This window comes from Heterocephalus glaber, unplaced genomic scaffold, assembly GCF_053883595.1.
Source record: "Heterocephalus glaber isolate CG9 unplaced genomic scaffold, H.glaber_assembly_v1.0 deba00000937, whole genome shotgun sequence".
Lineage (NCBI taxonomy): Eukaryota > Metazoa > Chordata > Mammalia > Rodentia > Bathyergidae > Heterocephalus > Heterocephalus glaber.
In genome coordinates this window covers 12,361,383-12,386,801 of record NW_028258173.1, presented here as the reverse complement: position 1 = coordinate 12,386,801, position 25,419 = coordinate 12,361,383, and the positions used below count along the sequence as shown (strand labels likewise).

Here is a 25,419-nt window from a genome sequence, read left to right as displayed (position 1 = left end):
ACTATTCCTATGTTCCTAGTTCTAATTCATTCAGGTCTCTAATCTGGTCAAAGTTGAATATCCTCTAGTGGAAGGTTCATTTTTGTCTTACTGGAAATTGAATTCAATACCTTCATACTGAGCTACATCCCCAGACATTTTTATTTTTTTATTTTGAGATAAGGTCTTGCTAAGTCACTGAGTTGCCCAGGCTGGGCTCAAACTTGTGATCCTCCTGTTTCAGCCTCTCTGACAGCTAGGGAAATTTCTTTTAAAGCACTCCCAAGAAAAAAATAATAATAACAATAATGATAAGATATATAAGTTACTAAGCACCTAAAGTTTTCTATGTTTACATGCCCTGTCACTTGTTCTTATAATAATTAGACCAAGTCAGCCCGGTGTTCATATTGCCTCATCTATTTTAAGAGAAATTTTTGTGATGAAGCTATTATCTGATTTTTTTTCAGTTTTGGTACAGTAAGGCCTACAGAAGTCAGATAGTTTAAGCCATTTGTTTGACCTTGAGGACTTCAGCTATTTCAACTATGTCTGTGTACCTAGGGCTGTAGGAGTAGGAGATCTAAGACCAAAGGTGAAATTTTTCCCCAAATATTTGTACTTTCTGTTGCTCCACTAACTCTAGGTCAACTGAACAAGGTTATAATGTTTTTTAATCACTCCTAATAGTATGCATATTACTATATAGTGACATATATAAAACATAAACCTTTTTAAGGACAGATCCCTAAGAATTGGCATATTATTTCCACATTTCAAAGACTTTCTTGAGAACTTCTAATGGCTCAGGATAAGTGAGATAATATCATACTTACTGCAAAAAATGTGCTTCTATCTGTCTGAATGTGTTCTGTAGAATTAAATGTTCCAAGTAACCCATTGCTGATAATATCAATGAGGACAGGAAAACAATTTAGCCTCTTAGTATTACAGGCTATTGAAAATCTGTGATCCTAAAATAAAATGAATATTTTTAAGTTAGCAAAAAGCAAAGAGAAATTTAATGAATGAATATGATAGAAAAGCATCCAGGTTACTGACAAATAGTAAAGGCAAAGTACAAATGTGATTAATATCATCAGGCCCAATATTATCTGACTGATTTCCAGTACACTTAAAATAATCCAGGGACTTTGGTTTTTACCTACCATAACATCAGCCATGTGGCTATTCATGCCTAAGATATCACAAAACAGTGTACCTCAAATGAATTGTAGCAGTTTTATAAATAATATGGGGATACTCAGGAAGCAGGAGACAGGTAAGCAGTTATAAAGAAAGCTTATGTTTTCACAAATACTAAGCTTATGTGTAAAAGCTGTTTTAAAATGACATAACCTTTATAGATACATATGCAGGTAGATACACATGTGCCTATTTCTCCCTCATGAAAAAAATAAGTAAATTATCTACATTGCTGAAAATATGAGCAAGCATCAATAATGCATTTTTGCAAACATAAATAAATCAAATATATTGTATCTAACACAATTACCCAAAGCAATGCTCTTAAAATACTATTTTTCTGGTCATATTGGAAACTAACTCAACTGGGTCCTACTGAGGACTAGTTTGAGCAAACATAATTTCTTAGTTTATTTTTGACATGGAAATGTTTTCCTAAAAATTAACTTTAATGACCTACAAATGATCAAATGGTAATTTATCCATTTAAAATAATTGTCTCATCTTTTCTATTAGTCTACTTTTGTGCACTGTAACTCAAATTGCTACAGAATCTAGGCAAGTGACACATAAGAGTGAAGCAGTGTAGAGATACACCAAACTGCAGAGTATAGGCCAAGGTTAAATTGGGCAGTTGTTCTCATTCCAACTGAGAGTAAGATTTAAATTAATTATTGGAATGGAATCCTATTATATAATTAAATAAATTACCAACTGCAACACACAGTTATTGTATACTGTTACCCTGGAGGCTGCAGGCAAATTATTGTAGCCCAGCTTCTCTATTTTTGTCCAAATGGCCTTTTATGTCAGTTGATTTGAATAATTCAAATTGTCCATTCATGATACATCTTTGGTGAACTGCAGCAGAGTCCAACATACCTCTTTATCCCTTGACACTGTGATGGCTCCATTGTAAGACAGCTCCTCTGTGCCATTTCTAATTCCAAAGGCATCCACTTCCAACGCTATGTTCTGTCGCCCCAGTGCTTGTATAAAGTTATCAATGCTGGATCCTACAATGAGGGGAAAGATCAAAGAAAGCAAAAATGGAACAAAACGACAAACACAAAAAACATTTTTAAAAAAACAACAAAAAACTAAATGGTATCACTCATACCACACCATAACTGCCTGTGGATTTATTTCAAAGGTAGAATTGGGGGCTATGCTACCATTCTGTTACCATGGGCATGACAAACATTGTTTACCTGGAACACCTGGCATTTACTTATAATTTCCATTAGTGTGAAAATGCTAAGTAATAGACCAGGGATGTAGCTCAGTAGTAGAGTACTTGCCTAACATGTACAAGGGCTCTGGGTTTGATCAGCAATAAACCAAATAACAATCATCATAACTGATTAACATTGTAATCCTTGACACGAATGATCTTCTATCTACTTATAAATTTGGAACATTATTTTTCCAGGGCCCAGCAATTCAGAGACTTACAAAATGATATAGAAAGACTTCAAAAGTGAATAAATGACGTACATGCTTACATTTTCTTTGCTTGCTTTGTCCAAGAGGCTGGGTTTAAGTACACTTAAAATGTGTTTCTAAAACAAACTCTCTAGTATTGTACTTTGTATTTTTTTAAACTAACTTTCCATTTGGCCTCATAAGCTTTTTTGTAAAACATTTCAAAATTTTTTTCTTTATGTGTTATAGGAATCTCTTGAAAAAAAAAACATTTAAAAGGTGCATTTCAGTGCCGGGTTCACCTGTTTTATTGATGACCAGTAAATGAGTCAGAGGATCCTGTGGAGGTTGTCCTGGTGAGAGGAAGTATATATTTGGAGATAGCTCCCAAGAGTAACTTTTTTGATATAATTCATAGAATAAGTGTTCCAGGAGTTGAGGGAAAAAGCTAATCCCAAAAAGCAATAATCTATGTGGGAAAAAAAAATAAAAGAAAAACTAATCTATAGTAACTTTTTTTAGATTACTAGTTTTGAACAAATAATGGGTATCATCATAGAAATATATTGTACCTATTAAACAAAAAATTTGAATCATGCTTCTTCCTTTTTCCTCTTTTAACACTAGAGGGTTCTTATGTAAGTATCTTTTGTCTTTTCTTCTTCCTAGTTGTTTACTCCTGCCTTGAACATTTCATTTGGTCCTATGAAGCCTGCTTATTATGACTTTGAATCTCTCTCCAGTGCCCATTTTTTAGCTCTATTTCAGTCCCACACTCCTTCCTTTACCTGCACCACTGCAGCCTGGCATATCACCAACACTCTGAACCTTTCTCCCATCTTGTCCAATTTATGCAAATTACATTATTTTTTCATTCACTTGGGATTCAAAGTTCAATTAGTTCTCACTCGTTTTTATCCCTGACATCTCCTTTCAAATGGCTGAAAATTCCTGTCTATAATATCAGCATATTGCTTGCCTCCAAAACATTCTTTTCCCTTCCACTTTTCAAGTTGGGCATTATTGTCTCTTTTTATAATATCCTTGTTATTTTAAATAATTATTTTCATTTTACCCAATGCCTACTATTTCCAAACAATTTTGCAGCATTGTTGATTAATCTTCTTGTATTTTATTCCAATAAAATAAAAATAATACTTTAATAGGTTCTTAAAATCTCTATATACCATATTCTTAAAATAATATTTATTCTGTGTTTCAGTGAACTAGGATTAGTAACAGTTCTTTAGATTTCTCATGTATTCCCATACTCAGTACAACTACCTGTCTGAAATTCTTTCTCTCCTTAGTTCAATGACTTCCATTCTCCTGTTTCAAATTTAAACTCTCTCTCAGGTCTTTCTTCTGTATTTGAAATAATCTCTTTAATACAAAATGTCATAGTTCACAAGATTGTCAATTTTGTATTATACTTATTGAGTGTTTATCTAGCTAATCACTCTTCTGGAAACACTGTTGCTATAGTTTGGAAGTTGAATATCACCAAAAGCTCTGTATGGTAGTGGCTTAGTACCCAGAGTGGCACCATTGGGAGGTAATGAACTGGGGGTTGGGGGGTTCATATGCTGTATCCTTAGGCCACTGAGGTGTATCCTTAAAGGGGATCATGAGACTTCGGTCTCTCCCTCTTTGCTTCCTGGCTCATGATATACATGATGTGTTCCACCATGCTTTCTCACAGTGATGTGGCATCCTCACCAGAGGCCCAAATTATGGGCCCACTTGGTCTTGAACTAGAAGCTCCAGAACTGTGAACAAAAATAAATCTTTTCTCTTTATGAGTTGTCTCAGGTATTTCATTATAGTGATGAAAGGCCAACTAATATGACTTTCACGGCTGGTTTATTTTAATATATGTACAAACATTTGACAATAGATTAGTGTATAAATGTGCTCATAAATATTTTGGATGAATGAGTATCCTCAGTGTAGAGCAAGGCTTAGGGACAAAGGTAGCATTTAGCAATGAGGCCGAAGCTATAGTAATATGTGTGAACCTTGCAGAGGATTCCCAGATGTAGTTGTGATGCTAAAACAGAAATTCACACTCTCAAAACTGTGACATTGAAATTCTATCCCAGTATCCAGCCTGATAACTGTAACATTAACTCTAACCTGAGCTTGTAGCCTGCTAGTCTACTGGTCTGCTTTATGGATTTGAGATGTGCCAGTCCCTACAGCAGTGTAAGCCAATTCTTAAAATAAATAATATACATATCTATCTCTAGCTCTATCTCTCCTATTGGTTGCATTTCTCTAGAAAATGCCGAGAAAATCAGATTTGGGAATCTTGGAGAAAGAGCAAAAGGAGTTTTGGGGATGGGATGTGCTTGTTAAGATTTATTCTAGCTCATTTGAAAGAACAAAACTTGTGTGAAATTAAAAGAACTTCAATGTTCATAGGTTTTAATCATATACGATATAAATAATTGAACTTATTGTTCAAAAGCCCACATACAGTTACTGGAATTTATTTTATCTGAACGTTCTTTTTTATGATTTGTCCTCACATTTATTTTGAGTGCACAGATCAAACAAAGCTGAAATACTCAGACACTCACATGGCCAACAGGCTTTTTCTTTCATTCTTTAACTTCAGAAAGCGAACTTTTGCTATTGCACAGAGCTGCTGCCTCCAGAGTGCCATGCCACCTGCTATTTTCCTTTTTACATGGAGGGACGACAAAACTTGTTCCAGCACAACAAGGCTTGCCATGTCTTTTATCTCATCACTTTGTGATTGTCCCCAACTTGCAATATCTAAAACATAAAATCTGTCATTTTTAAGATGCCATTTTAGTTGTCCTTTACTTAACTTTTCCTACGATCATCTTTTCAACCACAGCTTACTGAGTTAGCACCTTGGGCAAAAATATAAGTAATCATAAGTAATCTAATTCATGACATTATTAAAGCAACTATTAAAGAAGTTGGAGAGGAGCAAAAAATATCGATAGAATAAAAAGAAATCTTGGAGCTAGGGATGCAGTTCAGTGGTAGGGTGCTTGCCTAGCATGACCAAGACCCTGGATGTCAGCTCCAGCACCATGCACCAAAAAAGCTAAGTATAACCACTAAAAAATGTACCAAGCATATGATGTCAAAAAGAGAATAAAGAGGCAAGGAGAGATTATAAATACACTTGAAATATACTTGATCAGTTTTGTAAAAATGACAAACGAAACTAACAATGAAAAGCATAGAGTAAATATGACGACAGTAAACCAAAGTCAAGAAAATGCCTTAACAGCAATCAAACAACAAAAACAGTACTTTCTAAGGAATGACAATCAAACTGACAATAGATCTTTCAATAGCAACAATTAAACTTGAAAACAATTAAACCTGGAATAATAACTTCAAACTATTATGAGAAAAGTAATTCTCACCATAAATTCTAATTTTCTTTTCTCCACATCACTAATATTCAGGTAATATGATATTTCATACTTATTTTCATTCTTATTTTCTTCATGAGGACATAGCGTGATATAATTCTGTATTCAACAGAGATATCTCTTTTCTGCTTTGAGTTTTCCCAAGACCAGTACCAACAAAGGTATATAATTGCACTCTTCAAAGTAGATTTTTCAAGATAAAAATTTGCACATAAAAATAAAATTCAGCACTCTTGCCTCTCTCCCACCCCCTCCTTTCATCTCCCCCTTCACTTCCTCCTTTTTCTTCCTTCCTGTTTCCCTTTTGTTTTTTTACCTGATTCATCAATAGTTGATTTTCCTTCTAACTTCAGGAACACCTCATTCAAAGTTGTCATGGAAACACCATAATTCTCAATGCCTTTGTTAGGACATCTATCAAGATCCCTGTAAAGGTCTAAAAGTAGGCACATAGATCAAAAGAACATAATTTATAATAACATTGATAATAATTATATTTCTCAAAAAACAGATTAGTGATACACTAAATGCATTTTTCATCAGAAACAAAATTGATATAGATGTTCTCTTATTTGTAAAATACATCTATAGTGTGAGTTTCCATGTCCTCTTAAGTATAAAAGCTTAATCTAAAACTTCATTTTCTATTCTTAGAAAGCTACAATTAAAAAAATATTTTATTTAATGTATTTTTAAATTTTTAATTTTGTTAGATTATAGGGAGTGTTTAATTCTAAGCTACAACTAATTAAAGAATATTTTTCAGAGAATAGAAATTCTTCCTTCCCTAACTACTGTTTCTCATCCATTCCTAAAACAATTTTCCCAATAATTATTAACTTTCTTGATGCTATCTTGTGCCTCTAAGTTACACATTTTGGAACCTGAAACGTGTTTGCCTATGTGTTTTAATTTACTCATGAGTGACATGGGGATAATTTTAGGAACTGATAGTAGAAGTGCCTTGGTGTTGGAAATGCTAAATGAGTTAATGCACAGTGCTCTGTACTTAGAAGGCATTAAAACTAACTCTCATTCTTACCAGTACTGTTAGTGCTAGTTACTCTATTCTTAAATAAATCATTCTGTGGTCTCTACATTTTGTTACCTGGAAATTTGTTTGTCCTTTCCAAAGGCAAAATATAAACAAGTTTTTCTTCACTTTGCTCTGTTAATTTGGCATCAGGGATGTGCTGTTTAACCAGTGACGTGACACTCTTTGGATCACACATTTCATTCAGATGCAAACTAACATTTAAAAAGAGTAAGTTAAAATTATTTTTATTTAACACTGTCTCTAAAGACAAATTCTTAGCTATCCATTGCTTATCACTTCACTAATATTTATGAGACTAAAATATATAATTTACTGGAAAGGAAAATATGTAATAATAGCAATATAGTCTCATCTTCTTAATCTATTCAACATGGCAGATGAACTAGTGAAATGGTAAATTATAGTCAGATGAACTAACTCAAAGACTATAATTTGGAGTAAAGGGTACTCAGCAAAATCTTGGTTGGGATAAAGTAGAGGATAATGCTTGATTTTGTCTCTATTCAAAAATCCAAACTTGAATTTTCCCTTTGCAGTATTGTACAAGTGCTGCAAGAATTTGTGGACTTGAACATTATAAAGCAAAAATGGAGGTAATTTGTATAGTCATTAAGAGCATGGTTTAAAGGTCATACTAATGTTGGTTCCAGAATTTGGGCAAGTTGTTTAATATGTCTGAGCATTAGTTTTGTCATTGTGAGATGAAATAATGGTCATTTCTCAAAAGACCCTTTAAAAGCAAAATATAACAGTACAGTATGGCTGAGACAGCCCAAGATCTTTTACCAAGTAAACCCTCAAAACTGTTATATAATTTTATCATTTTTATATACATAATTTCTTCAAGTCAAAGTCAGTCTTTTGAAAAGAAGGTATAAAATTCTTTATGAAATTATTGGACTTTGGAAAACCCATTATTAATCATATCCACTGAAATGTACTGATGTGATTGAGTACTGAAAGTATCACAATCGACTGATGACACAGACCTAAAAGTTTCCAAGTAGGAAGAATACAGGACCTTCTGAAAGGAGTTTATAACATAGTGACAACACAAAGAAGCATGTTACAAAAAAGTGAGGGAGTTAGAAGTCCAGCTGACTCAGCTTCCATACTTTGCATCTTGTCAAATACTGACTCATTCACCATTTCTTAGCTTTAGCTATTAATTAGGGCTTATGACTACTGGTTGACAAATGAAGTTTCTGAGGATCAAAGAAGTTAATCAAGTTGGCCAAAGCAACAATTCATATTAGTTTTCTCAAGGTTCCAGAAAAGAAGACGCTCACTAAGAAGAAAACATTCAGCAATAACCTTCAAGAATAGGTAAGATTTAAGGAGCTGGGGATTTAGCTCAGTGGTTCTGCCACCTGCCTTGAAAGTGCAAGGTCCCAAGTTTGATCCCTGGTACCAAAAAAAAAAAAAAAAAAAAAAAAAAAGGAATGGGTAAGATTTGGATAAGGTTAAATGGACTGGAGGAGGACATGTTATACAGGTGTCCCTCAGCGTAAGGAAGTAAACTATAGCCAACTATGGGACATGCTCGGAGAACAGCAGCAAGTGGTCCTGTTTACTTGGAGAGTAAGCAGGAACTTGATTATGACAAGTAATAATGATGGAATGTAGATTTGATCAGGTTAGGCACTCAGTGTAAATAATGAGGTCCATATAACTACTGGGGATAAGTGATTTAAATTGCTTAAGAAATGTTAATATTTTAGTAGAAAATACAGTAATCTTGATTTTAATTCAAAGACTCTACCAATTACAAACAGTATGAGATTGGTGGGTTACTAAAACTTTGGTATGTTCTAGTCTTATTTGCCAAAGAAGGGTAATAGTAGCATCTTCTTAGGGCTATTTGAAGGATTAAATATGATAATATGAGTATTCTACATGTACATATTATAGCAAGAATCTAAAATATAGTAAACACTTACTAGGTAATAGAATTACTTAACAGTGATAATTACTATGATAAAAGCATATAGAAAAGAACGGCCAAAAAATGAGGTCAGAAAGACTAGAGAGGAAGGTAGTGCAATTGTCAGGATAAAGAAAAATATACTTCTGACGTATGATAAGAAAAAATGTTAAAATATCAATAAATTATGCTTACCAAGCAGCATGTTATGAAAATATTTTCCCAACATTTATTTAAAACTGGATTAACCATCCTTATATTTTTAATGTTCACAATCTCACCTTCCCTCGGCATTTTCAACAAATCCCAACGTGTCTCCAACATTAAGAACCGTACCTTAAATGGTAGCCAATACCCCACCTCTTCTTCAGGAACAGAGAAGAACCAGCGCACTTCAGCCTGCCATGGGATATCAATACCTTCCTATCTGATTATAAGAACCAAGATGAAATTGTATTAAGGAATTATTTCTTCACCATTCATAAGTGAATCCACTAACAAATAATGCATTTTAGAAGCATGATACACTAAAATAGATGCATTCTAATTCTGCCATGTGTAAAACACTTTCGTTGTCATCCAAAGATTGTAATGATAAATTATGTTTATTTGTTCTCTAGAATCTTTAGAAAAGTTATCAAGCATGTAAACAATGTGTTTCAAGCCAACTGATGTCCCTATTCAATAAAAAAAACCACGTCTCTGAAACTGTACTGGATATTTTACAACCTCTGATGCTAGATAATTGAAGTAGAATATGACCATAGGACAAAGTACTCTGGGATACAGACATGCAAAAATCTTACTAGTAAAGTGACAAGTGAGATGGAGCTTATAGAGCATATCTATTCACATTCTACACATGTTTCCAATTTCTCACTAAGATATGTGAATGAAAAACCAGAAATTACCAGCTAAGATATCAGCCTCATCCATAAACTGGGTACTGAAGAGAATTACTCTGTCTGATTTCCTCTCTTTCAGGAAATTCCATAAGTGGTGCCTTGAAAGAGGATCCAATCCAGCAGTTAGTTCATCCAATAGCAAAACCTGGACAGTAGAAATGAACATAAAAATGTTTTTCCCAGTCAAGTAGGATTCCTCTAAAAAGCACTATACTTGTAAAAGTGTTGAGGAGAAGCAACTTAGTACTATGTCATTGTAAAAATTCTCCTACATTTATTGTTTGTAAATTGTTTGATCTAATACATAGTCTTCAATCTGATTTTGCCAATAGTTTTACTTCAACTTACCTGAGGATCTCCTAAAATGGCAATCCCAAAAGTTAGTTTCCTTTTTTGACCACCACTTAAATTTTCAGCAAGAATGTCCTGAATATTTTCCATCTCTAAGTACCGTAGAATTTGCTGTACCTAACCAAATAAAGAACATTTATTTTTCACCCTTGCCCAGCCCTCCCTTCAACCCCTCCAGCCCTCCCTATTTACAAAGATTTTGTTCCTATTTTTCCATTTTCTCATATTAATTCCATACCCTTCTTTCCTTTCCCCTACCTCCCCTTCCTTCCCCTGTGCCCCTTTTCTTCCTATTTCACATTACCTATTATACATTTAGTCCTTATTTACACTTTCAGTTTCTCACACTAGAGAAACTATTTGGTATTTATACATGTGTGTCCTATTTATTTCACTTAAGAGTATGGCCTCAATGTGCATCCACTTAGCTATAAATGTCTCTAATTTCTCTTTTTCATGGCTGAGTAGCACTCCATTTTATAAAATAACCACATTTTCTTTATCCAGTGTCCAGTTGATGACCATTTGGGCTGTTTCCAAGTTTTAGCTATCACAAACTGTGCTGCTATGAACATGGATGCACATGTATCACTGTGGTATGATTCTTTTCATTCTTTGGGGAAGATCCTCAGCAGTGGAATAGCAGGGTCAAATGGGACGTCCAGTCCTAGTTCTTTGAGGTATCTCCATTCTGATTTCCACAGTGGTTGCACCAGTCTACACTCCCACCAGCAGTGGAGCAGGGTTCCTCTTTCCCCACAGCCCCACCAGCATTTGTTATTGGTTGATTTCATGATAGCAGCCATTCTTTCTGGGGTGAGGTAGAATCTCAGCATTATTTTCATTTGCATCTCTTGAATGACCAGTGATGTTGAACATTTTTTCATGTATTTATTTGCTATTTCTACTTCCTTGTCTGAGAAATGTCTGTTCATTGCAGATGCCCATTTTTGGATTGGGTCTTTAAATTTGGGAGGTCTGATCTTTTTAAATTCTTTATAGATTCGAAATAGTAGACCTTTGTCTGAGGAAAAGCAGGTGATGATTTTTTCCCACATTGGGGGTTGTCTCTTCACACTGCTGGTGGTTTCTCTTGCTGTGCAGAAGCATTTTAATAAGAAGAGATCCCACTTGTTGATTATTTGTGCTAGTTCACGGGCAACTGAGGTTGTGTTCATAAAATCTTTCCCTACACCGATGTCTTCAAGAGTTGTACCTAACCTCTGTTCCAACTGGTTCAGCATTTCTATTTTAATATTTAGATCCTTAATCCATTTCAATTTTAGTTTAGTGCATGGTGAGAGATATAGGTCTAGTTTTAATCTTTGGCAAGTTGAAACCCAATTTTTTCAGCACCGTTTATTGAAGAGGCTATCTTTCCTCCAGTGAGGGTGTTTGGCTCCTTTATCGAAGATGAGATGGCTGAGTGTGTCTGGCGTTGTTTCTGCATCTTCTAATCTGTTCCACTGGTCCTCAGGTCTGTTTCTTTGCCAATACCATGCTGTTTTTATCACAGTAGCTTTGTAGTATAGTTTCAGGTTGGGGATTGTGATACCCCCTGCCATGTCTCTGTTACCTAGAATTGCTTTTGCTTTTCTGGGTCTCTTCTTGTTCCAAATAAATTTTTGGATTGTTTTCTCAAGGTCCATGAAGTATGCTGCTGGGATCTCAATTGGAATTGCATTGAGTCTACATAGCAGTTTTGGAAGTATGGCCATTTTCACTATATTAATCCTTCCTACCCAGGAGCAGGGGATGTCTGTCCATTTTCTGATATCATCTTCAATCTCTCTTTTGAGAGTGCTATAGTTTTCAGAGAAGAGGTCTTTGATTTCTTTCATTAGGTTGATTCCTAGGTATTTCAATTTTTTGGATGCTATTGTGAAAGGAATTATTTGTCCTATTTCTCTCTCAGTGAGTCTGTCATTCGTGTAGAGCAAAGCTAAATAAGAACCAAGAGAGATTATGTAAAGGTGCAAATTTCCAACGATGAATGTTATTATATTGTATACCTAAAATGTACCAAGGATTAGAATGAATAATCGATAATGCAAAATAGGAAGAAACGGTCCAAAGGCGTAGGGGTAGTGGGAGGGGCAGGGGAAAGGAAAGAAGGGAAAGGAAAAATGATGAGAAATGGAAAAAATGGAAATAAAGTCTTTGTAAATAGGGAAGGGTGGAGGGCATGAAGGGAGGGCTAGGAATGGGGAAAAAATAAGAACCAAGATGCATCATGTAGAGGTACAAGTTCCCAATGAGAAATGTAATTGTGTTGTATACCTAAAATGTACCAATAAAAGAATTTAAGGAAAAAAAAGAACATTTAGTCCAAAATCCAAACGTTTATTTTTACAAAAATATTATTTTTTTCTGTCCTCAGAAAGGGCCTTTTTGTCTAAGCTTTAGATGATAAATTGTGTACAAAACACAAACACGTTTAGAATTTTCTATTTAAGCAATTTCATTGTCGTGGCTATGAGACAGCTCACATACCTCTTGTTCCACTTCATGTGGCAAAATCCCTTTTACTTTAGCAAACAACCTGAGATTTTCTTTCACGGTGAGAAAGCCAAATTGTACATTGGACTGTGGACAAACTCCGATGAGCTTGCTGACAGTTTCAAAGTCAGCCATTTCTGAAAGTGTGTGATTATAGATAGTGATAGAACCTATAAGCAGAAAGTGGAGAGTTACCATCAGAACAAAGTGTCATGTTGCATTTAAGATATTTAAAAATGGAAAACTATATGCAAATTACTAGATCCATTTAAACAGTCTACTTGTAAGCAATACAGCTGACTGATTAAAAATTTAATGTTCAGAATACCTTCTGACCTAGCAGGGATGCCAATCATTAACTGAATAATCATAAAGCTATTAACAAAATATTTAAAATGCAACATTTTCTTAAACAAATGCAATATAATTGCATAAAAATAACTTAAACTCTTAAAATTGATTTTTAAAACTGATACATGAAAGCATAAAAAGTGTACATACCATATAATGTATATATATAGTATAATATTTAAGGAAACTTCTAAAATTTTCTCTTAAATACTTGATGTAACAAATAGTTAACAGGCCATTGAAGTTAAGTAATGAAATTCATAGTTAATTCATTTGCTCCTGAACTTGTCCTTAGATAATTGTCCTCTCACCTGATGTTGGGAGTGACAGTCCACTAAGCAGGTTTAACAAGGTGGTTTTCCCAGCTCCGCTGTGACCAAGGAGGACAGTGATCTGGCCTTCATATATGTCAAGTACCAGACCTGGGACGATTTCAAAAAAATTACACTCAGAGCCTATGTGGTAACATTACATTCTCTGAAATTTGTATGTTTCTTACAGTATGGAATATTCAAAATATAATCAATCTTAAGATTCTTCCTTTTAAATTGTATTTTATATGATAAACATTTTAACATTATAGCATCATCAGTGACATACCATTATGCGATTAACAATTTTTTTATAAGAGCATTTTGTTCTTAAAAAGAGGCTGGCTATAGTAAAGACAGCTTCAAGACAAGAGTATACGATGAACTGGAAATAAAGCATATGATGTTAGCATATATGTTTCATATCCATAAGATTCTAAATAGTACATCCTATTTTTAAAAATTCTTTTATTGGTACACTTTAGGTATACAATACGTTTACATTTATCATTGGGTACTTGTACCTATAGAGGATGTATCTTTGTTCTTATTTTTTTCCCCATTACCTGTGCACCTTTCACCCCCTCCACCCTTCCCTATTTACATAGATTTCATTTCAATTTTTTTTCTCATAAAGTACATCCTATTTTAAGAATTGCTATATGATTTTTCATTTACTTTCAAATATTTTATTTTTTAAAATAAAGTCGAGTCATAATATTGGGAATATCTGTTCTTAATTCCTACCAAGGTGCTACAACTATAAGGCATCGTCACTGAGTCAAAAATCCATGTTAAATATAATGTTTGTTACCTTTCAAAGCTTCTACTTTTTCACACTGTCCTTTATATTCTTTTTTAAGGTTTTTGATTCTGCAAAAGAGGAAACCCTTTTGAGGAAACTGTAGATCAACACTTCGAGGCTGCAAGAAAATCTGGGGATTCTTTTGCTTTATACAGGCATGGGCTAAGGGCTCTAGGGTATCTCCTAAGAAGCAGCACCCTTGATCACTGTAGCCTCTGTTTGAGCAGACTACACAGAGAGGGGTAGCTAGCATGCAGAAATATAGCTATGAGGATTATGACAGATGACTCGAGAAGCTAAAAGCTGGAAAAGAAATCAATGGTTAGAAGATGCTATGGAGGAAAATTTTTAAAATGCAACCCAGACACCAGAGCAGAAAGATTAGGGTTTTAGAGTCAAACTGACATGGGTGAAGTCCCAGCTGTGTCACTTGGTAGGTGTTATAAATACTACATGCTCAGAAGTCATTGAGTTCAGTTCTTCAGCAGTCTAATGGGAATAACAGCATTAACTATCATGGAGGGGTAATTTATAGAGTAAATAAGATAATACATACGAAATGCTTGAGATATATAAATAAAATAAAATGAGAATAGAAGTCGACACGAAGAAAAGTTTAAAGCAAAGACAGGTTTAAAACTGGATGTGGTGGCACACGCGTGTAATCCCAGCATTCCCGGAGGCTTAGGAGGAAGCAAGTTTGAGACCAACCCAGGCAACATAGCTATTTAGCAAGACCTTGACTCGAAATTTAAAAATAAATAAAACAAAAGGGTTGGGATGTAGTTCAGTACAAAATCTTTGGGTTCAACCCCTAGTACTGTCACACACACACACACACACACACACACACACAAAGACAGGTTTTAAAAAAGGAATACATAGAAAAAGATTTGAAATGAGTCTAAAGTCTACTATAAGCCAGATTCTGTGCATTTTATCTGCTTTATTTTCTTACATTGTAAGAGCAAATCAGCACATAGATTGTATTATTTTGTCTAGTCTGCTATCACAGACTTAGTGGCTCAAATATCAAAGTTGTTTCTCATAGTTGGCTCCTGGGGAAGGCTCTCTCCCTGACTTGCAGAAGACTGCCTTTTTGTTGTGTCCTTTCTTAATGGTCATGTGCCTCTCTTTTGTCTTCTCTTCTTATAAACATATTAATCCTATCATGAAGCCCCCCCATGATCTCATCAAACCCTAATTACTTCTCATAGACTCCATCTCCAAATTCCATCACAGGTTTTCAATATATGAATTTGGGAGGACATGATTTGATCCATAGGATAGGTAACACCCAGTTTGTTATAGAAGAGACTATGGAGGAGATGGTCCTTGAGTTGTCATAGCCTTGAAGTGGGTACATGGGGTTTGGATACTGTCACTCTTCCTAAACTCTGTGGCCTTGGGCAAATTGCTTGGGTTTTCCTGGCCTTTCTTTCCTGATCTTTTCTTTTTCAGGCAATCATAAGTATCAGCTTGCTTTGTCTCATCATTTCTTCTAAATAATAAGAGTGCTGGGATTTTTCATAAGTTTTGATGGAACTCAGTGTTTATTATATTCTAGGTTAGGTAGACGCTACTCTGTGTTTGATACAATAGTACATTTTAATTGATATTTCAGTTTTCTGCCTTCTATGCTGAGAGTTGATAGTGAGCCAGAGTGAAGGACATTAGATAGATGGACATGAAGCTTTATAACAATGAACTGCTCTGCCAATATGGTGCACACCACAGCAAACGAAGCAGCCAGGCAGTCTTGGGTTACCAAGCTATAGACAAAACCTTCGGCACTATCCTGACAGACAGTATGTGAGACTCTGCTTCCAATGCCTCCACTGGTTGCTAGATATAATCTTTCTAGTTCATAAGACTAATCTTGTTACCTAAAATCCACAAAACTTCACTACATTTTTCTTTGCCTACTGAGTAGATCCAAATGCCTTCTCTCCATATTTAAAGCTTTCTATTACTGCTCTGGTAGGACCTGATTCCTTCCTAGGCATAGAAAAGAACAAAAAACATAATGTTTTATTTGGATGGAGATAATAATCTTCGAGAGCAGAACACCAACTCATGAGCAATAATAGAGTACAACTCAGTGTTGTCAGTTCACGTTGGACCTGTGGTTATAGAACCTAAATATTTAAAGACTGTTAAATTTCATAAAGTTACAGTGTTAAAACAGAATAGTGGAAGATGTAGAGAAAGGTTTTACTGAGGAGTGAAATGAACTCAACATTGAATGATGAATGGAATTTGAGCAAAGATCTAGGATCTTAGAGATTTCTCACTATTTGGAAGCCAAAGCACTCAATATTAAACAAAGCATGTCCATTGTCTCTGAAGGAAGAGATGCAAGGCACTAGTACTTCTAATTCTCCTACTCCTTTCCATCTCTCTGGAATGTCTCTCTCTCCTTTTCTGCAATATCTGTCTTTTTGTTTCATCGTAGCAGCTATAAGGGAAGAGGAGAAGGCCTAAGTGGATCACAGAGAAAAAGGGGTGAGAATAACAAATGAGGTGATGGCCTTGTCTGTCACAAAGAGAGCAGCAGAGGAAGGGACAGACAAGCACAAAAAGGAGAAAGAGAGACAGTGAGAAAAATGGAAATACACATATTATTTATTTGTTGGTAGTTTTTGCTGTACTACAGATATTAGTGAATGTAAATGCTGAGGATGTGAGAAAACACAGTGTGATTAAGAATAAAAGCAGCCTTTCTTGAGCGGATCAGACTGGTTGGAGGTTAGGGAAAAAGGGACACAGGTGGCAGCGCTTGTACCCCTGATAGACCCCTGATCTTGTTCTCCGTTGCATCCCTGTGTGATATGTTACCTGATGGCTTCTTTTCCATGGAATTCTGCAGGCACTAGTTCGAAGGAGTCATTGGATGAAGGATCAGATTCTATTTCATTCTCAAGTACCGCATGATCAGTTCTTTGATATTTACACCAAAAAGGGGACTTTAGGAAAAACATGGCAGAATGTCACTGTCCATATTGGGCTATATGACAAGGGGCAATTAAACATTAAGTCAGTCCAGACTTGAAAAACTTTAGTCACCATAGGGCAGCATGTCCATGCAAGCCCTTTGATATTAAACCCTAACCCCCATTGTCACCTTAAAGTATAACTGTTTTAGTGTCTTTACACATGCACAAAACCGTGAGGAAAAAATTACTGAGATGTCATCATCTAATAGATGTTTCCAATATGAGAGGGGTGTAGCATTGTAAACTAAATAAAGATATCCTTGAAGCAGACCGAGATGTTTCGGGAGGAATTGAAATCTAACATTAAGAACAGGTCTCACTTCAATTTGGTCAGATACATTAATATGTTTCCCAGAGTTCTTGGCTATGGTGAGAAACAGGCTCTGTGTCATTATGTGGCAGTGTTTCATCAAGCCAGCAAGTACCAGATGGATCAAAAAGAAACACCAGAGAATCTCAGGGAGCAACAAAATTGGGTGCAACTTTTTAAAAATAAAAGAAATGCAAGCTTTGAGATACAGCTAAGTTGAAGAGCACTTGTCTAGCTTGCATGAGGCCCCAGATTTAATTGCTAATACAAAAAAGCAAATGTGTAATAATGAAAAAGAAAAAAATGAGAAGCTTTCTTTAGTAATTCTTATCAATTAAAGATATAGCTTTTGATCATCATTAATCTTAGCAGGAATGGAATAGAAAAAAACTGGGAAATGCTAATAAATAATAGAGAAAAATGAAATAGGCTATGGAAGTTTCTGCCAGACAATAAGGATAATTAATTAAGCACATTTCTGAGTTTACTTTTATGTACCTTACAAGTTAATTATACTAAGTATATATTGCTGGTTTCATCATTTTTAAAAGGAAGAATATAAACATTTGCTTTAAAACAGGTTTTTCTGTAATAATAAGGGGGATGAACCCAGATTTACTATCATAAACATTAAAGTATCTATCTCTCTTGAATTATCTACCTACTGGCAACTTACAACTGAAAAATTTTTCAGAGAATTACAGTTGTTTAGTAAATCATCAAAATCAAGGCTTTTCATTTCCACACACTGAGATTCAAAAGCAACCTCAGAATTAATCTGAGCAAAGCTTTGTGTGCAGAATGAATCCCTTACACAACATCTGGGCCTTCAAATATGACTCTTCAATATTGTTAAAAATGTCACCTGGTCATGGTCAACATAATTGTTCTGCAGCTACCTCTAAATGTTATCATCTAGGATGGTATATTGAATTTTATTTTTTAAAATAATGCTACTTAACAGCCATCTGGGCTTCCACACTTTAAAAATAAAGAAAAGACTTTCATTTTCATGTGGTTTAAAGAAACCCAGATACATCACGTTATTTCCTCTGATCACTTAGCTTAGTACGCCTGTCAAAATCAGCATGAATATTTTTTGAATAATTTTCTCCCAGTGAACTCAAGGTAGATGCCATCTCAGAACTTCCATTTTAATAGAGCTCACAAAGTATTTGTATCTTTCTACAAAATTCTTACCCAGGACAATTTTGAAACCGAGTAAATCATAACTAGAGAAAAATAGTTTCTTTCACTTTTGAAAAGTAGTACATACATCTGTGGTCTTTTCTTTTACTCCTTAATATTCATTTTCCCCTAAAATTACTGAAAGCAGTTTGTCAATCTTTCTTTATTTAACAATAACCTGTATTTTAAATATGTATCAACAATGTAAAACAACTTCACTTACGATAACTGAATATCCTGGTATTACTTCCTTACATATATTACTTTAACTTTATATTTACAGGGTTTCATTTACTAAAGTTGATAATATTGCATAAATTAATGGAACAATTGTATTATTTTTAAATTTTCCAAGCTCATTTCACTTACAGACTGTTTCTAATATACCAGAGTTCTATGTATTATTACAACATTTAAAAAAATTTCTAATACTGTTTTATTAAAGTATTTTGTATCTATTTCTAAATGTTCGGGCACTGCTGGGTTTTTTTGTATTTCAAATTTTTGATTGATCTTACCAAGGCTAGCTATGTTCTCTTGTATTTTAAAAGTGGTAAAATAAAAAAGGTAAAATCTTTTAAAAAGCATTTACAGTACTGAACATTATCAAATTTTAGTTTGTATGATTAGAGAATGGTATGATTTTTTGCTGTTAACTTAATCAGTTGTATTGCTCAAGCAAATTCCACTAGGCTATTGTTGAATTACTTGATGAATCTTTGTTGTAATGGATTTGTTCTTGCTCATTTAAATTGTACAACCATATTTCTTTCCCTGAATGATTTTTGTATTGTTTCTATCAACCTTGCTGTAATCCACCAATGTAGAGTAGGTCTTTTGTGCAACTTTATCCCTTGTTTAGTTCACCCACACACACCTTTGACATGCAGAGTACTTTTATGATTTCCTCCACTCAGATTAAGTAAGGTTCTTACCCCCAAGTATGATAATCCACAGCACAGAAATAATGACAGGCCTCAAAATGTCCTACTTTGGGGGCTTTATAACACAGGTAGATATCATTCTTCATCAGTCATTTCAGAAACACTAAAACACTATTTTAAAATCTCTTTTCTTCCTTTCATATACCTTTCTCTCTCTCTCTCTGAGCTCTTCCCTAATATTTATCTGTTATATACTCAGAAATGAACTCCATGGATGCATAGGTGAAAAACTTATTTCTCCATAGAAGAGATGATGCATTCAGCATCCAGTTATTTTTCATCAGTGACCCACCAATGTCTGCTATTTGTGTTCAGTGGGGAAGCACTTAAACACTTCTAAGTATCAAGAACTATAATTCTTCATCTGATTATGACCTACAGCATTAATAGCATAAATTATCCATAATCTCTTGCAAGTGCCTCTTTTAAGAAGAAATGGCCAAAGTCTTTCTAAGTCTTAGAAAGTGATTCTATAAACTAAGTACAGAATGTTATCAGTCTTGTTTTAGAAATTTTTGGTGGAAATGCTACATAATTTACATTCTATACATTGCAGACATTTATTTTAAATAAAAGCACTTAATGAAATTGTATTGAATTACAATCATGCCACTACTTACTGGGCAAAATTTTGTCAAAATATAATGTCAATATCAAATAGAGAAGAGCGTCAAAAACCAGCATAAAAAGAGTAGCTATTATTATGAATGAGTTGTTTGAAGCATCCAAATGGACATTAGAATTCACATCATAGTCCAAATGTATAAGCTGTAAAAAGACAGAATTTACAAAGGGTTAAGAACATCAAGAATTACTGTCTCATTTCTGTTAGACACTAGGGTTGCAAAGATGAATAATCTCAAATCTACAATAATACATAGAAAAGACCCCCAACTTATCTAACTACAAACCACAGTACATACATACCCTGTGAGAAGGTAAAAACTCACAGAAAGTGATAAACTGGACCTAGTAGAAGACTTCATCAGGATTAGTACATGTTGCCTGAATTATTGAAGGAATCTGTTTATAATGTTTCATAATAAGTAAAATAGTTACCCTAACTCTTACCTGGGCCATTCCAGCAGTGAAAGCAAATGGACTAAGAAGACATAAGATCCATTCCAAAAATGCAGGAAGATGTCTGTACAAGGCAGTGAATCCCAGGCTGCCCCAAAAAATGATAAGCAGAAATACGGCCAAACCAGTGAGGTGAGGTTTCTTTATCAACATGCTCATCAAGAAAGCCAAAGTTATCTGAGAAGAAAAGAAATTCAGCTGGTGTAATACTTGGAGAACTATCAGTGGCACAATAAAAGGAATTTCATATTAGCTATGATTGGGTAATTGTCCTTGAAAGACTGTTATGTTAAAGTCTTGGTGCCTTTCCCAATATTATTGGGAAATTATTAGGTGGTAGAACCATTAAGAGGTGAAACCTAGTGGGAAGTCTTCTGGTCACTGGAAGAATGCCCTTAAGTAGGACTGTAGTACTCTAGCCCCTTCCTCTTTCTCTATTTTTCACATCCTCATCACGAGGTGAGCAGTTCTGATCTGCCATGTATTGCCACCATGATTACGCTGCCTCACTCTAGGCCCAAACAAAGGAGCAGATCAACCATGGACTGAAACCTCCAAAACTATGAGCCAAAATAAAGCTTTCCTCATTATAAGTTAATTATTTCAGGCATTTGTTACGGTGACAGAAAGCTGACTAATGCAATATTATAAAAGTGTATTTATGTAGCATGTCCAGACCCTGAGTTTGAGCCTCAGCACTGCCAAAACCAAAACAAAACAATGTAAAACAGAACTATATACCATCAACTCTTGATTAGAAACTGTCTAGATACAGGTCTTACGTAAATACTGTAAACACAACATAAGAGGTGAAAACAAAATCAATGCAACATAATTGGAGAGAGAGAAAATTCATCAACTTACCAAAGACAAGCCATAGAGGAAAAAGAGAATGAAGACCACCATGAAGCCAGTTAACGCAACAATTTGGGTAGATTTTACAATAAGAGCCATCAAAACAGCCATGACAAGGATGAAGCCAGCATACATGAAGCCCCAGGAAAGCCTAGCAGAGAAATATAGACTCTGCTCAGAGTGCTATTGTACCATCACTTCATTTACTAATTTACATAGTCAGCACAAGATTTGTGACACACACCATTTATCAGGGATCAAAAGAATGCAATGGCTAACAAATCAGAAGCTTATATATTATAGGGGAAGGTAAGCTGGGATTGAACTTGGGATTCTCCTGCTTCAGACTCCTGAGTAACTGGGATTACAGGTATGCATTTCCATGCCTGGATAACATTATTGTTCTTTTCAATTTTTTTCCAGAATTATGAAAATCTACTTCTAGTTTGTAGACTGTACGAAAATAGGCCATAATTGCCAACCTTTGACATAAATGATTAAATATAGATTCAGATATACACAGAAGACATAAATAGATACAGATAAATACATGGATATCAAGATGTTTTTCCCCTCTACTATTAATGTCGCCCCAAAAAAGAGAAACAAAATTCCATAGAGGGTAAAGAAAATAAGCTTTCTAACTACATAGGCCTGGGTTCAAGTTTTCTCTGCTACTTCCTGACTAGATAATGCTGAGAAGTAGTTATTTAATCTCCTTAAACTTCAGTTTTCCCTTTTGGAAAATATTAAGATAATTAAAGGTAATTAGATATTTTCCGGATGTAATATGGCAACTGGTCTATAGTGGGTCCACAATGAACAAGTGGTTTCCTTTTATTTAGAGTAGAAAATGCCAGCATGTTTTAGGAGGTCTGGTCTTGTCATTTCTGTTTTGTTTTCTTTTTCATTGTACTGGGACTCTAACTCTTGCATGTAACTGGACAAGCGCTCTACTTGGGTTCAACCCAAGGGGCTTTGCACCTTTGCATTCTTGCACCCAGCCGATATTCCTTTATTTTATTTTAATTTTATTTTGAGACAATGTCTCATTAAATTGCCCAGGCCAGGCTCAAATTTGTGATTCTCCAGCTTCAGCCTTCTGAGTAACTGAAATTACAGATGTGAGCTCTCTCACCTGCCCCTGAAGTCTAATTATTAATGCTCAATTGTAAGGCTTCCATTTTAATAATGCACTTCATTTTCTGGAAGTTGTTCGTTTATATGTTTTTATAGGCCTCCTCTTAATACCATTCAAATGCTGTACAAATAAAACACCTCAGCCTTTCCTTGCGGGAGGAAAAAAAGCCCTGACTTTTAATTCTTCCTTATTTGCATTTATTTGAGTTTTCCTTAAATCATATTAGTTATTTTTCTCCAACTCTTTGTAGATTTTCATCATCTTTTAAAATAGAGTAAGCACTATTTCCTTCAATATAGAGATACAACACTTCACACACACACACACACACAATAGGAAAATCTCCCATTGTAGACCAGATCAGCAATCTAATTTGTCTTTTCTATTTCTGCACTCAGAATACTGAACACTCACTGGTCAAACCTTAGTTTTCTAATTTCCATCTACTGTCTTCCAAAAATGTATGGAATAACATTTCCTAAGCATTCTGTGAAGAAGTTTAAACACATTTCTTGCCTTAATCTTCATGACCAATGACAAAAAAATAATATCAATGTTTAGAAAAAAGAAAACTGAAGTTGAAAGAGTTGAAATAATTTGTGCAAGGTGGAAATTACTAAATCCCGAGTTGGAGAAGTCCCGGGCTTCCTGTCACCCAGGCCCATCTTCTTACCACTCAGCAATACTACCTTCACCTAGGGAAGCTCAGTGCTCAATGAGCATAACTGCTTTCTTTTCTCAGTGTTATAAAACTGCTGACTCATTCAACCTGGGGTGAAAACTAGGCACCATTTTTAATGCGGTATCTGAAATACATGCTCTGTTGCTCATTGAAAACCTCAGCTTCTTATGTTTGGTTTAACCAGACGTGGTAACTAGTAACTGAGAGTCGTCCATGTATTGTCAGTACCCTAAGGACTGGAAGACAGCTACAACACAGGTATCTGTCTTTAAATTTTGAGAATTTGAGGTTTCAGTTTGCAAACGAGTAGGTCCATCATTCATCTATAACACAGTACTTTATGCAAGCGTCAAGTCTAAATATGCTATTTTTATAGATCCAAGGAGACTAATCAGCCGAGTCATTCTGTTTATGCTGAACAATGGATTGCAGTCATATGATTTACCAGAATGCTGATTCTCGAAGTCCCATCATTGTCATCAGTGATTTAATGTATTGTCTTTCTTGTGTAACATTGACTGACAAATGATATATAAATGAAGAAAAAGAAATAATGCAGAAGAAAATGAAAAAATCAGTTGTAATTCCTCCTTGAGCAATAAAAGGCAGTATCTTCATATTTACACCAGTAATTGACATCAGCTCTTCCATTATTGAATGATTCACTGCGATCTTAAGAAAGATAGTGATGAAAAATGATCATTAATCAAATCAGTACAAGTTCATGCTCTTTCACTGACTTGTAAGGAATCACACACATTTCACACACAAATATGTAGACTAACGACCCCTTTTGTGTCTTAGCTCCTTGTTTCCCCTGGAACTCTTCAGGTTTTATCATGACTCCCTAGAACATCTCTGGCTACCAAATTCCCTAGAAAAAAGTTCAAATTATGCTTTAGACCAATTGGAATAACATTTTAATAGTAAATCTTCACTGATATTTCTTAAATATTCTTTCACTTCATTGTTTGCCTAAAACACCTTTTAAAAACTCATTACTGAACACTTATTATAAATATCATATTTCCACCTCCCTTATCACCAGATCTTTGGATAAAAGTGTCTATTCTGTGCTTATTTTCTGATACCCAATGGATCAGATGGTTTGAATATAAAACTTGTTTACACAATGGTTTGAATATAAAAGTTGTTTGCTATATTGTGCCTAGTTAATGCAGTGAATAAATTATAGGAAAATCCATGTCTCCATCCACTAAACTTTAATTTATAATGCAATTAATTTTGCTTAACTTAATACTCACTTCTATGATAGCAGCATTAATGGCAGCTTGAAAAGCTACAAAACCTTTCTCCCAAAACATTGAACTTTCACATGTGATTTTTTCATCCACTGCTTGACAATGAGCTGTAAGAAAAGCAGAACAGATCCTTTATTATAGTATAGGATGCTCTTGGTTATGTGAAAAGTCAAAATTTCCAATGTTCCTAAAGGAATTCAAAATCTACAATAATGTAGTGTATTGTAAGACATCGCAATTGAGGTTTGTAAAGTGTACCCAAGAAAGAATACACTAGAATTTCTTTGTTAATATTTGTATGACCAACTAACAATGATTTTTCACTCAACTTTATAATTCTCTCTCAATTTCAGAATGTTTCTGCTGAGATTTGCTCTTCTGTTTCTTGTGTATCCCCCCAAAAGGCACTAAAATGATTTTTAATATTTGGGAATTATTTAAAAGGAGCTTTTTTATTGAGGTTTTATTTAGGAGTAATATAGAAATAATAGAAACTTCAAATTTTTTTTTTTGTACCGGAGATCGAACTCAGGACCTTGCAGTTGTGAGGCAGGTGGAGGGACCACTAAGCTAAATCCCCAGCCCAGAAATTTAAAATTTTTGATGAAAACCATATTTTAAAATATATGTTCTACTGAATAAGGATGGATTTATTTTATGTTCAGAAAATATATTTTTTGTTCATTTAACTTCTGCTATCACATATACCTTTCTGTAACTAATGCTTTG

General features: G+C 34.6%; 1 protein-coding gene across 1 annotated transcript in view; it reads right to left on the bottom strand.

The window, feature by feature from the left end:
- Abca9 (ATP binding cassette subfamily A member 9) overlaps positions 1 to 25,419 on the bottom strand; it is a 79,494-nt gene that overhangs the window by 34,562 nt on the left and 19,513 nt on the right. The window contains 18 exon segments of the mRNA XM_004870288.3: positions 816 to 953; positions 2,068 to 2,201; positions 2,913 to 3,079; positions 5,193 to 5,391; positions 6,346 to 6,465; positions 7,138 to 7,277; positions 9,347 to 9,437; positions 9,922 to 10,060; positions 10,264 to 10,383; positions 12,760 to 12,935; positions 13,428 to 13,538; positions 14,242 to 14,300; positions 17,071 to 17,239; positions 20,291 to 20,438; positions 20,742 to 20,927; positions 21,615 to 21,756; positions 23,874 to 24,100; positions 24,694 to 24,797. Of these exon segments, the coding sequence (XP_004870345.3) occupies positions 816 to 953; positions 2,068 to 2,201; positions 2,913 to 3,079; positions 5,193 to 5,391; positions 6,346 to 6,465; positions 7,138 to 7,277; positions 9,347 to 9,437; positions 9,922 to 10,060; positions 10,264 to 10,383; positions 12,760 to 12,935; positions 13,428 to 13,538; positions 14,242 to 14,300; positions 17,071 to 17,239; positions 20,291 to 20,438; positions 20,742 to 20,927; positions 21,615 to 21,756; positions 23,874 to 24,100; positions 24,694 to 24,797 (2,570 nt within the window).